Source organism: Melospiza georgiana, chromosome 2, assembly GCF_028018845.1.
Source record: "Melospiza georgiana isolate bMelGeo1 chromosome 2, bMelGeo1.pri, whole genome shotgun sequence".
Classification (NCBI taxonomy): domain Eukaryota; kingdom Metazoa; phylum Chordata; class Aves; order Passeriformes; family Passerellidae; genus Melospiza; species Melospiza georgiana.
Genome location: NC_080431.1, coordinates 67407336 through 67420816, shown reverse-complemented (window position 1 = coordinate 67420816; position 13481 = coordinate 67407336). Strand labels below are relative to the sequence as shown.

The following is a 13481-nucleotide window of genomic DNA, read 5'->3' as shown; positions in this document are numbered from 1 at the left end:
ATTGTCTGACTGTCTGTCATGCATGCAGGAGTAACTGAATGCCTCAGTGAAATGCCAGAAGAAAAAAGAAAACCTTAGAAAACAGAGAATACATTTTTTTTATTATTATTTTTGTTAGGTGAAATGGCATAAAGTGCAAATAAATCAATGTAAAAATTCAGGGAGAGAAAGTGCAGCCCAGGAGTTTACCATCTTAATTAGCTGGAGGATTAAAATTGCTTTGGAAGACCAAAACAATGAGATGTGAATTCTTTGCTCTTGTTTAAGCACTTTCTTCAAGAGTTTGATGGCTTTTTCCCTGTGGAAGAGAAACACAAAACATGGAGACCCTACTGAAAATTGTCAATGCAGACAACTGTGCTTTCTTCCTAGTGTTCCTTTAGCATGCCCTGAGTTGGGCAGTGCCTAAAGAAAAGCAAACCTGACAAATTCTGTCCTGTGGGGTCAATTCTAGTTATGTTCCCCTGTTGCTGAGGAGTTTCTGCCTTTACTGAACTTGGTGAGTGGCACAGTGCTTCTCCTTTCCTGCCGGGAGCACCACTCACTGGAGGAGCTCATTTGCAGAGCAAGGGCCAGAGGAATGCTTGGCAGAATGCAGGAGTGTGGGAGGACAGAGCAGCAGGCCATGCATTGCTGCTTTGTCGCCTCCTGGTTGCAGTGGGAGCAGGCTACAGAGGCAACATAGTGAGTGGACAGAGTTGGTTTTTCCCAAGTTTGTTCACTTTCTTTCTTTTTGGTACCATGATGAGGCCCTTGCAATCAGGGAGAGTGAAGGCTGTACCCCAGTAGATTTTGTGTTGAAAATCAAATTAATCATGAGTTTTACCGTATAACTTCTGAATTCTTCGCTTGTCCACTGCTGGAAGTTTGAAAGTTTGTGGGTTCTGATATGAGTAGTAAGGGTACATCAAAGCTCCACGGACATTGGAATGAGTAAGTCCCAAAGAATGGCCAAATTCATGAGCAGCAACGAGGAACAAATTGACATCTGCAAAATAGAAGCACATAAATGGATGATAAAGTTACGAAATACAATTGAATTACAATTGACTTTTTAGAAGTGATCTACAATTGACTTTTTCAAGTTTAATTAATTGAAAGTGCAGGAGAATTTGTATATTTCAATCCATCTTGAAATGAAACGCCAGGGTTTCGATCCATTTTTGCTGAGCTTTCTTTTATTACTGTAATATTTTATAAAAATCTACTGATTTCTTGCATATGCATCTAGAGACCCTGAGTCTCTTTTGGACTCAGCTTTTGGTTGACCACATTCCTAGAAGCAAGTCAATTTACGTGTTCACAATTTATGTAGGAATCAAGGGCTCCCAGTCCTTGTTTAGCCTGCAAAAAGTGCTTTAGATGATGGACAGTACAGGCATTATGTAGGCGTTCATGGTAATGAAGCCCTAGTAGTTATGATGGTAGTTGAAAAGGATAGAAATGTTTGTACTGAAGTAGCACTGAAGGATGAAGAGGAATGGAAAGTATTTCCTGTGGCTGTGTTCTTCAAACATGTACAATGTTTGCCTTTCCCTTTCATCTACACATGTGAGATTTACCTTTATTGATATCTGACCATTTTTCATCATCATCAAAATGAGCATCTCCGCTATGCCTTGTTCCAGGTAGAAATGCATGGGCCAGCGTGCCACCTCTTCCATCGAAAGGAAATCCATCTCCATGCTCTGCATTTGAAATAAATCAATGTCATCAGATGAGATCAGTTGTCATATTTAACTTCAGCAAGTAGAAGCATGCTGGCAGTTTGTATTAATTTTGCTGGTTGCCAATCCTTAAAATAATCTTGCAATGGCAGCAAGGTTGTGAAAATGAGAAGTGTGGCTTAGGGAAACACTCTCCAAATACCTGATTTAAGTTCAAATCTTGTATTTGACAGTTTGGTCTGTTGCATGTTTCAGGAAGAGCTGAATATATTTTCCCTGAGGTTTTGTCAGAAGTGTGATCCTGAGGCTGAAATCAGGGATGATTTCAGAATAAATACCTAATGCTTGTTAATATCTGAATGTGTTTGTTATTGAAAAGTGCTGGACAATATTAGTTGTAGACATTCTCACTTGCACTGATTTTGGTGTGGATGGTGATTTTGGATAGTTAACCACGTTTCTGTAGAGATAAAGTCATTTGTACCTAGCCTTGAGGCCTGGTCTATTATCTACTTCTGTCACAGCGCAGGTGGAATATTGCTGTTTCCTACTTCAAGTGCAAGGCCTGGATCAGAGTTGAACCATCTTGGAAAAATTTCCTCTCCCTCACAGTGAGTCTGACTTTAGTGAGTCTCTGAGGAGTAGTTGGGAAATGAGATGCCGTCCTGTGTCCTTTCTCTCAGACTATGTGGATGGCCCTTAGGAGGCCATCCTTAAGGCAGTAGAGACCTAATTCTAGTGTGTGACATGGAATTAAAACCCATTCCAGCTCGAAGGATCAGTTCTGTGTTTGACTGGAACATACGGTCACCTCTTTATGGCACCCTGATGTTCTTGCCATCAGTGACACACAGGCTTTGGACATTTTGGTGCTCATCTCCTTGCAGGCCACGTGCCTGATCTGCACTACTGAGTCAATGGATCTTCAGTTATTATTGTCAGTGGATCTAGAGAGGAAGCCAGACAACCTTAAAGTGGGCATTCAGTCAGTCTAAGCTGTCAGTTTACATGCCAGGCACACGCTCAAGGCAGAGCTATGTCTATAGACTACTCCAGACCCCTCCAGGTCAGAGATGGATTTCTGAAGTGACTTCTGTTCACCCTACTTACCATGCTTTGGCTGCTGCACCTTGGTGCAATCTTGGGGTGCAACATACCATTCCTTCTAGAAACAAATCTACCTGAAGAGACTTTCTGTGGCCAAACATAATGCAAGCCAGCTGCCAAAGTGTGCTTATTCTGGGAACCAGGCTTGGTCTAGGCCTGATGAAACCTGCCTTAAGCTGCTTGAATGCAGCCTATGGAGGCTGGATTTTCAGAAGCTGCTAATTTGCTCTACAGAACTCTTGTCTGTAGTTTGCACATTTTATCAAGGCAAAAACACCTTGAACATCTAAGTTTAAGTGTCTCATTCTGGAGCTGAATTCTCCCTCAATTTTACAGCTGTGACTCTGAAAGGATTTTTATAACTCTCTTACAGGAGTAAAATTGAAGAATGGCATAGAAAGTTGGTGGCATGATATAAAGTAGATAAAATTTATGGAAACTGATTTAATTCTCAACTCTTTGTTCTTTCTTAAAGCTATGGCTATAAAAATACATGCTTTTAGTAAAACATGGAGCAATGTATGTTAAAAAGGACGGGTATTCTCACCACGACGTGCAAATCTAATCTCAATGTCTGCACGGCCCGTGTCAACTTTTCGGAATTGCAGTGGAGTCACATCACTCCATACCATCAAGGCCCTTCTAATTGCATCTTCCACTTTCCGTCTGGGTAGGTCCTGTGTATAACTGAGAATTCTGTCAGGAAAGAAAAACAGGTTAATTTCATTCAGGCTGTGAAGGAAACCCACCTAGTTAAATACAGAGCAATCCCCTTCCTCAGAAAACCTGAAACATCACTTACTTGTAAGTTAAATGTGTCTTTTTCCATCTTGAAGTTCCAGCAGATGTTGGGTATTTTGTATCAGGCATTCCACATCTGGGCATTGTCATAATTTCTTCAGTTTCTGTGTCTAATTTTCCAGTTACAGTCAGGTGGAAAAACTTCTGCATTTCTTTAATCCTTTCTTCTATGCTTAGGCTTTGTGTTTTTGACAAAATTGGAAAGAATTTATCAAGATATCTCTGGAAGAAGAGAGGGAAAATAAAGATTAATACATATATCTCTGATATTTTGGCAATTGCATTTTGCATGTGTTTGAATTGTTTCATCATCGTGCATCATTCATGTCTGGGTTTAGTTGTATCTTTCCATTTCAATGTACCAAATTCTGCTCTCTCAATAATAGAGATCAGCATATATAAGAGGAATCGTAACAGCAATGAGACACTGTAAGTAAGAAATCCTGTCAAGTGACCACAATTTACTGAGCATTTAAATCTACAGCCTTCTAAAACAGTACACATACAATTTTGGACTTATTTGTAAAACGCTTCTCTTTATTTACCAGTTGGAAGTTGGTCTCCTTTTAAAGTTAGCCTTAAGAGGTTTAAGCTAGTCAGCAAGTTTAAACTGTTTTATATCACGTCTGCAAAAACTGTTGTTGTAATGTAAGGCAAGGATAATACAAGCAGGTAGGAAAGGAATGTAGAAATTGAATCAAAATCAGATTACTCATAATGCAGTATTGTTTCCCCCCATGTACCATACCTTTACTTTCTCAAGGTCCATGATGCTCCATGGTTGTGGTCTTTGTTGTAGTGGAAAAGCAGGAGTCTCAGGCAGGAAGATGAGAGCACAAAGCAGGAGGTAGTGCATGGTGCCCATCTTGATGAGGAGCCTTGCTGCAGCAGAAAGGGTTTGACTTTCTGTCTCCCAAGACCAGAGCTGAAACCCTTATATAGATCCCGACACCTCCAAGCAGCAATTGTGCATGTGAGTCACTTTTAAAATTCTAGTTATGAATTTGTGTCATCAGTTCCCTTGAATATGCTTTCAATGAGTTTCAGAGCTGACTTGCTTGCTATGTAAAAACACATCCTTCTTCTTTGCAAATCTTCTGCAACGTTTTATTGGGGTTGTGTTGTTCTTTGAGTTGCAAGAAATAGTGACTCTCTCACTGCCCACAGGACAGCAGCTCTGTCAGATCATTGCATGTTGCCAAGTAGAAGACCTCTAATGTTTTCTGTTTCCCTGATGTGGATAGACTTCCATATTTTTCTACATACCAGAGCAGCCTGCTTCTTCTCTCTATGATTTTTGTTTTATTGTCTGTACACTTTAGGACTGACAGAAAACAGTAACAATTTTCACCCCTTAATATTTTCTCTAGTCCTTTGCTCACATTTTTACTCTGGTAGATTAATTCCAAATAATTCCATTGATGTCAGTGGAGCTACTTCATACTGGCATTTCTGAAACTGAAAACATCATAATGATGCCATGAAGAGCCTCCTGTCTGAGGCAGGTTTTGTTGAAGATCTAATTTTATAAAAACAAAAAAGGAAAAGGCATCTTCAAATGCTTTACATTTGAAGATTAAATATTTGGGATTAAATTTGCAGTTTACACTGTGAAGAAAAAAATCAAGAGGACATCACTAGGGCAAGGCATACTTGCACTTTTGCATCTCATCAGATCTTTCCCATTACATATCTTGGACTTTTTATGTGGACTTTCCTTCACAGCTTACAGTGACAAGCACTGGTAAGGCTGCTGATAACATTAATTTTACTTTTCCGAGATCTTATTCCCTTGTTAATACCAGGTATAGCAGGTATTGATTTTGCCCTCTCAGAATATCAGTCTGTGTTGATGGAGTGGGCTCAGGGTACCTAAGTGACTGGGTAAGTCTCCATAATAGCATTTCTAGGTAGTGCAGGAGTAGAGTTTATCCTTTAAATGTTCATGGTCAAAGGACCCATGAGAAATGTTAACACATTTGACAATTCATTTCCTGCTTGTTGTACTATCTGGAACAGCAAGCATGAATTTAAAGATCATTTTATTTAAAAAAACAGTAGTAAAAGCAAGTAAAAATTCAAATCCCCAACAAACTAAATGTTGTGGTTTGCCATTTCTTCTTTGGTGTGGAAACGGAGGGAAAGTTGCTATTTGAGTAGCATTAGGTGCCTAGAGGTGTATTAGAGAGAGCATGTAAAAACTGACACAGAATGCAGTGGGATAAAGGGAAGAAGGAAGAGGCAGGGGCAAGTTTGCCAAATTGCTGTTGTCTCTGATTTCCCCCAGCGATTATTTGTGCGGCAGTTCCTGCCCAGCTGTGTGCTTGCAGACAAGACACACGCTTTACAACAGGCCGCAAAGCCAGCGCAGTTTGCCGAGCTGTGCCACTAGGCGGAGGCAAACGCTGCACAGTTCCCACCTGCTCAGCAGGGTGAGGTGCGCCGATGGCAGCGCTTTTCCCCAAAGGAGAGATCCCTTATGGGGATGGAAAGGCAATGGGAGCTCAACAGGAAGTAAAATGCTGCTGGCAGCCTCATCAGTGGCTGTCTTTGAGGACAAAATTCCTGACTTCTGTTTTATTTCACTTGCTGTGGTGATGCTAACTTGGTGCTGCTGCCTCTCTTGAGATGGATCCTTCAAGACACAAGGGTGCCTCACTGCCCCCTGTGCTGGCCCTACTGCAGGCCAGTCACCTCATGTGGTTGCAGGAAGCTGTCTCCCAGATGTGTGCCATTGTCAGGACAGTATTCCTAGGACTACATTTCTGGGTTCTATTGCATTTGTCTCAGTTTGTAAGGATGTTAATTGTACACTAGGAAACAAACGTGCTACGTGCAGTCTAGCATTTCTTCTCCTGGCTTCACGTGATAGAGTGCCTCCTCCAGCACTGTCCATGAATTATTCTATGTGGCCTTAGGAGTGGTTTTTTTCTGCAGAGTCTTTGATAAAGCCTGTCTTCTATGGCTGTTTTCTCTTTGTGAAACTTTAGCAAATGACTTGAGCTTGATAAAGAGCACAGTGTGTCTCTGTTTTGTGCTTTGTTCCCTGTGGGCACTTTGGCCAAGGGAACAAAGGGTATTTTCTGTCAAACTGCGTCTTTCCAGGATGGTGCAGATCAACCCATTTGGATCGAGCATCCACATAGCCCAGAGAGCTCTTCTTCATAGCCTTTAATACAGATTGGATCTGATCCTCCATTCTGGGGCTTCAGATTTTTTCTCATACCTGAAGACAGCAGTGTCCTCAGTATAATATCCACACTTAGTACCAGCCACTTCATCTTTGAGCTTTGTGTGGAAGAAATGGCTGGTAACTGATAGGAGCATTTTCAAACTAATATTGATATCACACTGATGCTTTGGCTGTTGCTCAGCTGCCTTTACATTGAGTGAGGACTCTTCAACGTGGCACAACAACCCAGCAGTGAGCAAGCTGGGGGGTATACGAAGCCGGAAGGGGACACAGCTGGGAGCCAAACTGGCCAGAGGGATTTTCCATACCACAGGATGTCATATTCAGTGTGTAAACTGGAGGGAAAGCTGGCCAGAGGTTTCTGCTTGGGTACCATCTGGGCATTGGTCTGTGGGTGGTGAACAACTCTATTGCGCATCATTTGCTTTGTACGTTCCTATTCCTATTTCTCTCCTTCTCCTTCTCCTTCTTCTTCTTCTTCTTCTTCTTCTTCTTCTTCTTCTTCTTCTTCTTCTTCTTCTTCTTCTTCTTCTTCTTCGTCTTCGTCTTCGTCTTCATCTTCGTCTTCATCTTTGTTCTCGTCTTCGTCTTCATCTACCTCCTCTTCTTCTTCCTCTTCTTCCTTGTCTTTTCTTTAACTTTCTTTTGCTTTCTTCTTTTTGTATTTATTATTTATTGTTATTTCCACTTCCTTTCCTGTCTTATTGAATTGTCTTTGTCTCTACCCCTTTATTTTACCTTTTTTCTGCATTTCTCTCCCCATGCCACTGAGGGGGGCATAGTGAGTGTGGTGTTTGGTTACCTGTGGGGTTGGACAGTGTCAGTCCTTTTTGGATCACTCAACATGAGGCAGAAAGGGTTGAGATAAAAATAGATCTGACCAGAGCATGTTAAACCACACTTTTTGTACTGCATTAGTTGAATAGTCACTGGTCAGAGTGGTGATATATTTGCTCTCAGAGGTGTTTTCTGGTCTATGAGTTGTGCTGTGTGAGCACCACGTTGCCTGCTGTGCTGTGTCACCTCTGGGGGCTGGGTTAAGGTCGTTCCTTGTACTGGATAACACTGGTTTAGGAGACTGAAGATGCTGGCCGTGACACTGAACTGCTGTTTGTGCACCTTATCTCTGTGCACAGAGAGCCATCTGTTGGAAACTATTAATAAATACATCTTCTACCTTGGGAATTTGGAAGATTTTGAATCTCCTTGGAGAACCCCTGTGGTGTTTATTCCTTGTTTTTTTGTTTTTTTGTTTTTTTTTTTTTTAATAAATTTAAAAATACCCAAGGGAGCTTGACTATCACAGAGGACAATGGGAATCCCAGTCCACTGCTTTTCAAACCTGCTTCTCTGGAAAGCCAAGGAGGACATGATGATGAAAAGCTCTTCCCTTTGGGAAAACGTCCCAGCCCAGACTGAAGGAAGCACTGTGGAGACCTCCTCTATGTGTGAGCCCTATGGGAAGCACACTGATTCTGAGGAGTCAATACTGTGAAGTGGCAGGACATGCATGGGAATTGAAAGCAAGGCACTGATGTAAGAACAAACCCTGTTCTGTTCTGACATCAGTCGATGCACACGAGCACTTTAGGTGCCTATAACCCTTTTCACAAAGATATTGTCTGACTGTCTGTCATGCATGCAGGAGTAACTGAATGCCTCAGTGAAATGCCAGAAGAAAAAAGAAAACCTTAGAAAACAGAGAATACATTTTTTTTATTATTATTTTTGTTAGGTGAAATGGCATAAAGTGCAAATAAATCAATGTAAAAATTCAGGGAGAGAAAGTGCAGCCCAGGAGTTTACCATCTTAATTAGCTGGAGGATTAAAATTGCTTTGGAAGACCAAAACAATGAGATGTGAATTCTTTGCTCTTGTTTAAGCACTTTCTTCAAGAGTTTGATGGCTTTTTCCCTGTGGAAGAGAAACACAAAACATGGAGACCCTACTGAAAATTGTCAATGCAGACAACTGTGCTTTCTTCCTAGTGTTCCTTTAGCATGCCCTGTGTCGGGCAGTGCCTAAAGAAAAGCAAACCTGACAAATTCTGTCCTGTGGGGTCAATTCTAGTTATGTTCCCCTGTTGCTGAGGAGTTTCTGCCTTTACTGAACTTGGTGAGTGGCACAGTGCTTCTCCTTTCCTGCCGGGAGCACCACTCACTGGAGGAGCTCATTTGCAGAGCAAGGGCCAGAGGAATGCTTGGCAGAATGCAGGAGTGTGGGAGGACAGAGCAGGAGGCCATGCACTGCTGCTTTGTCACCTCCTGGTTGCAGTGGGAGCAGGCTACAGAGGCAACATAGTGAGTGGACAGAGTAAGCAGGAGTTGGTTTTTCCCAAGTTTGTTCACTTTCTTTCTTTTTGGTACCATGATGAGGCCCTTGCAATCAGGGAGAGTGAAGGCTGTACCCCAGTAGATTTTGTGTTGAAAATCAAATTAATCATGAGTTTTACCGTATAACTTCTGAATTCCTCTTCTGTCGTCTGCTGGGAGTCTGAAGGTTTGTGGGTTCTGATATGAGTAGAGAGGGTACATCAGAGCTCCACGGACATTGGAGTGAGCAAGTCCCAAAGAATGGCCAAATTCATGAGCAGCAACGAGGAACAAATTGACATCTGCAAAATAGAAGCACATAAATGGGTATTAAATGTATGGCATTTATTTTTGAAATACAATTAATTGAAAGTGCAGGAGAATTTGTATATTTCAATCCATCTTGAAATGAAACCCCAGGGTTTCGATCCATTTTTGTTGAGCTTTCTTTTATTACTGTAATTTTTTATAAAAAATCTACTGATTTCTTGCATATACATCTAGAGACCCTGAGTCTCTTTTGGACTCAGCTTTTGGTTGACCACATTCCTAGAAGCAAGTCAATTTACGTGTTCATAATTTATGTAGGAATCAAGAGCTCCCAGTCCTTGTTTAGCCTGCAAAAAGTGCTTTAAATGATGGACAGTACAGGGATTATGTAGGTGTTCATAGTAATTAAGGCCTAGTAGTTATGATGGTAGTTGAAAAGGATAGAAATATTTGTATTGAAGTAGCACTGAAGGATGAAGAGGAATGGAAAGCAGTTCCTGTGATGGTGTTCGCAGGGGTCTTAGGATGAAGGAAGAGACAAGAAAGTTGACTCCATGTTTCAGAAGGCTTGATTTATTATTTTATGATATATATTACATTAAAACTGTACTAAAAGAATAGAAGAAGGGATTTGTTAATCAGAAGGCTAGTTAAGAAGAGAAAAAGAATGGTAGCAAAGGTTTGCAACTGACTGAGACAGTCCGGACAGCTGGACTGTGATAGGCGATTAATTAGAAACAACCACATGAGACCAATCACAGATCCAACTGTTGCATTCTGCAGCAGCAGATAATCATTGTCTACATTTTGTTCCTGAGGCCTCTCAGCTTCTCAGGAGAAAAAAAATCCTAAGGAAAGTATTTTTCATAAAATGTCTGTGACAAGTTCCTGTGGCTGTGTTCTTCCAACATGTACAATATTTGCCTTTCCATTTCATCTACACATGTGAGATTTACCTTGATTTACATCTGACCATTTTTCATCATCATCAAAATGAGCATCTCCACCAATCCCTTCTCCAGGTGCGAAGGCATGGGCCAGCGTGCCACCTCTTCCATCAAAAGGAGATCCATCTCCATGCTCTGCATTTGAAATAAATCAATGTCATCAGATGAGATCAGTTGTCATATTTAACTTCAGCAAGTAGAAGCATGCTGGTAGTTTGTATTAATTTTGCTGGTTGCCAATCCTTAAAATAATCCTGCAATGGCAGCAAGGTTGTGAACATGAGAAGTGAGGCCTAGGGAAACACTCTCCAAATACCTGATTTAAGTTCAAATCTTGTATGTGATAGTTTGATCTGTTGCATGTTTCAGGAAGAGCTGAATATATTTTCCCTGAGGTTTTGTCAGAAGTGTGATCCTGAGGCTGAAATCAGGGATGATTTCAGAATAAATACCTAATGCTTGTTAATATCTGAATGTGTTTGTTATTGAAAAGTGCTGGACAATATTAGTTGTAGACATTCTCACTTGCACTGATTTTGGTGTGGATGGTGATTTTGGATAGTTAACCACGTTTCTGTAGAGATAAAGTCATTTGTACCTAGCCTTGAGGTCTGGTCTATTATCTACTTCTGTCACAGTGCAGGTGGAATATTGCTGTTTCCTACTTCAAGTGCAAGGCCTGGATCAGAGTTGAACCATCTTGGAAAAATTTCCTCTCCCTCACAGTGAGTCTGACTTTAGTGAGTCTCTGAGGAGTAGTTGGGAAATGAGATGCCGTCCTGTGTCCTTTCTCTCAGACTATGTGGATGGCCCTTAGGAGGCCATCCTTAAGGCAGTAGAGACCTAATTCTAGTGTGTGACATGGAATTAAAACCCATTCCAGCTCGAAGGATCAGTTCTGTGTTTGACTGGAACATACGGTCACCTCTTTATGGCACCCTGATGTTCTTGCCATCAGTGACACACAGGCTTTGGACATTTTGGTGCTCATCTGCTTGCAGGCCACGTGCCTGATCTGCACAACTGAGTCAATGGATCTTCAGTTATTATTGTCAGTGGATCTAGAGAGGAAGCCAGACAACCTTAAAGTGGGCATTCAGTCAGTCTAAGCTGTCAGTTTACATGCCAGGCACACGTTCAAGGCAGAGCTATGTCTATAGACTACTCCAGACCCCTCCAGATCAGAGATGGATTTCTGAAGTGACTTCTGTTCACCCCACTTACCACGCTTTGGCTGCTGCACCTTGGTGCAATCTTGGGGTGCAACATACCATTCCTTCTAGAAACAAATCTACCTGATGAGACTTTCTGTGGCCAAACATAATGCAAGCCAGCTGCCAAAGTGTGCTTATTCTGGGAACCAGGCTTGGTCTAGGCCTGAGTAAACCTGCCTTAAGCTGCTTGAATGCAGCCTATGGAGGCTGGGTCTTCAGAAGCTGCTAATTTGCTCTACAGAACTCTTCTCTGTAGTTTGCACATTTTATCAAGGCGAAAACACCTTGAACATCTGAGTTTAAGTGTCTCATTCTGGAGCTGAATTCTCCCTTAATTTTACAGCTGTGACTCTGAAAGGATTTTTATAACTCTCTTACAGAAGTAAAATTGAAGAATGGCATAGAAAGTTGGTGGCATGATATAAAGTAGATAAAATTTATGGAAACTTTGATTTAATTCTCAACTCTTTGTTCTTTCTTAAAGCTATGGCTATAAAAATACATGCTTTCAGTAAAACATGGAGCAATGTATGTTAAAAAGGACGGGTATTCTCACCACGACGTGCAAATCTAATCTCAATGTCCGCACGGCCTGTGTCAACTTTTCGGAATTGCAGTGGAGTCACATCACTCCATACCATCAAGGCCCTTCTAATTGCATCTTCCACTTTCTGTCTGGGTAGGTCCTGTGTATAACTGAGAATCCTGTCAGGAAAGAAAAACAGGTTAATTTCATTCAGGCTGTGAAGGAAACACACCTAGTTAAATACAGAGCAATCCCCTTCCTCAGAAAACCTGAAACATCACTTACTTGTAAGTTAAATGTGTCTTTTTCCATCTTGGAGTTCCAGGAAATGTTTGGTATTCTGCTACATCAGGCATTCCACATCTGGGCATTGTCATTATTCCTTCTGTTTCTTTGTCTAGTTTTCCAGTTACAGTCAGGTGGAAAAACTTCTGCATTTCTTTAATCCTTTCTTCTATGCTTAGGTTTTGTGTTTTTGACAAAATTGGAAAGAATTTATCAAGATATCCCTGGAAGAAGTGAGGGAAAATAAAGATTAATACATATATCTGTGATATTTTGGCAATTGCATTTTGCATGTGTTTGAATTGTTTCATCATCGTGCATCATTCATGTCTGGGTTTAGTTGTATCTTTCCATTTCAATGTACCAAATTCTGCTCTTTCAATAATAGAGATCAGCATATATAAGAGGAATCATAACAGCAATGAGACACTGTAAGTAAGAAATCCTGTCAAGTGACCACGATTTACTGAGCATTCAAATCTACAGCCTTCTAAAACAGTACACATACAATTTTGGACTTATTTGTAAAACGCTTCTCTTTATTTACCAGTTGGAAGTTGGTCTCCTTTTAAAGTTAGCCTTAAGAGGTTTAAGCTAGTCAGCAAGTTTAAACTGTTTTATATCACGTCTGCAAAAACTGTTGTTGTAATGTAAGACAAGGATAATACAAGCAGGTAGGAAAGGAATGTAGAAATTGAATCCAAATCAGATTACTCATAATGCAGTATTGTTTCCCCCATGTACCATACCTTTACTTTCTCAAGGTCTATGATGCTCCATGGTTGTGGTCTATGTGGTAGTGGAAAAGCAGGAGTCTCAGGCAGGAAGATGAGAGCACAAAGCAGGAGGTAGTGCATGGTGCCCATCTTGATGAGGAGCCTTGCTGCAGCAGAAAGGGTTTGACTTTCTGTCTCCCAAGACCACAGCTGAAACCCTTATATAGATCCTGATACCTCCAAGCAGCAATTACGCATGTGAGTCACTTTTTGGTTCTGTTAGTGTAATGTCATCAATGCTTTAAGAAGTAAATGAAATCACCTTAAACAAATCTTTCCTTTAACTTCCCTGTTGATGTCACGTCACAGCTAGCAGCCAGCTTTGTCTCTCTCTTTTCATGTTATTCCAGTAGTGAAACCACAGGGTCATAGGGAAATTCAC

At 41.1% G+C, this 13481-nt stretch overlaps 2 protein-coding genes across 2 annotated transcripts; both read right to left on the bottom strand.

Moving 5' to 3' along the window:
- Positions 1 to 275: 275 nt before the first annotated feature.
- LOC131080421 (matrix metalloproteinase-18-like) lies at positions 276 to 4431 on the bottom strand. Its single transcript, XM_058018662.1, has 6 exons — positions 4324 to 4431; positions 3577 to 3797; positions 3322 to 3470; positions 1563 to 1688; positions 827 to 988; positions 276 to 298 (listed from the first exon to the last, which is right to left on the bottom strand). Exons 1-6 carry the CDS (start codon positions 4429 to 4431, stop codon positions 276 to 278), a joined length of 789 nt encoding a protein of 262 aa, XP_057874645.1.
- Positions 4432 to 8660: 4229 nt separating this feature from the next.
- Positions 8661 to 13233, bottom strand: LOC131080336 (matrilysin-like). The gene is made up of 6 exons (XM_058018530.1): positions 13073 to 13233; positions 12324 to 12547; positions 12069 to 12217; positions 10308 to 10433; positions 9222 to 9383; positions 8661 to 8683 (listed from the first exon to the last, which is right to left on the bottom strand). The coding sequence occupies exons 1-6, from the start codon at positions 13187 to 13189 to the stop codon at positions 8661 to 8663; spliced, it is 801 nt and encodes a 266-aa protein (XP_057874513.1). The 5' UTR covers positions 13190 to 13233.
- Positions 13234 to 13481: the final 248 nt, after the last annotated feature.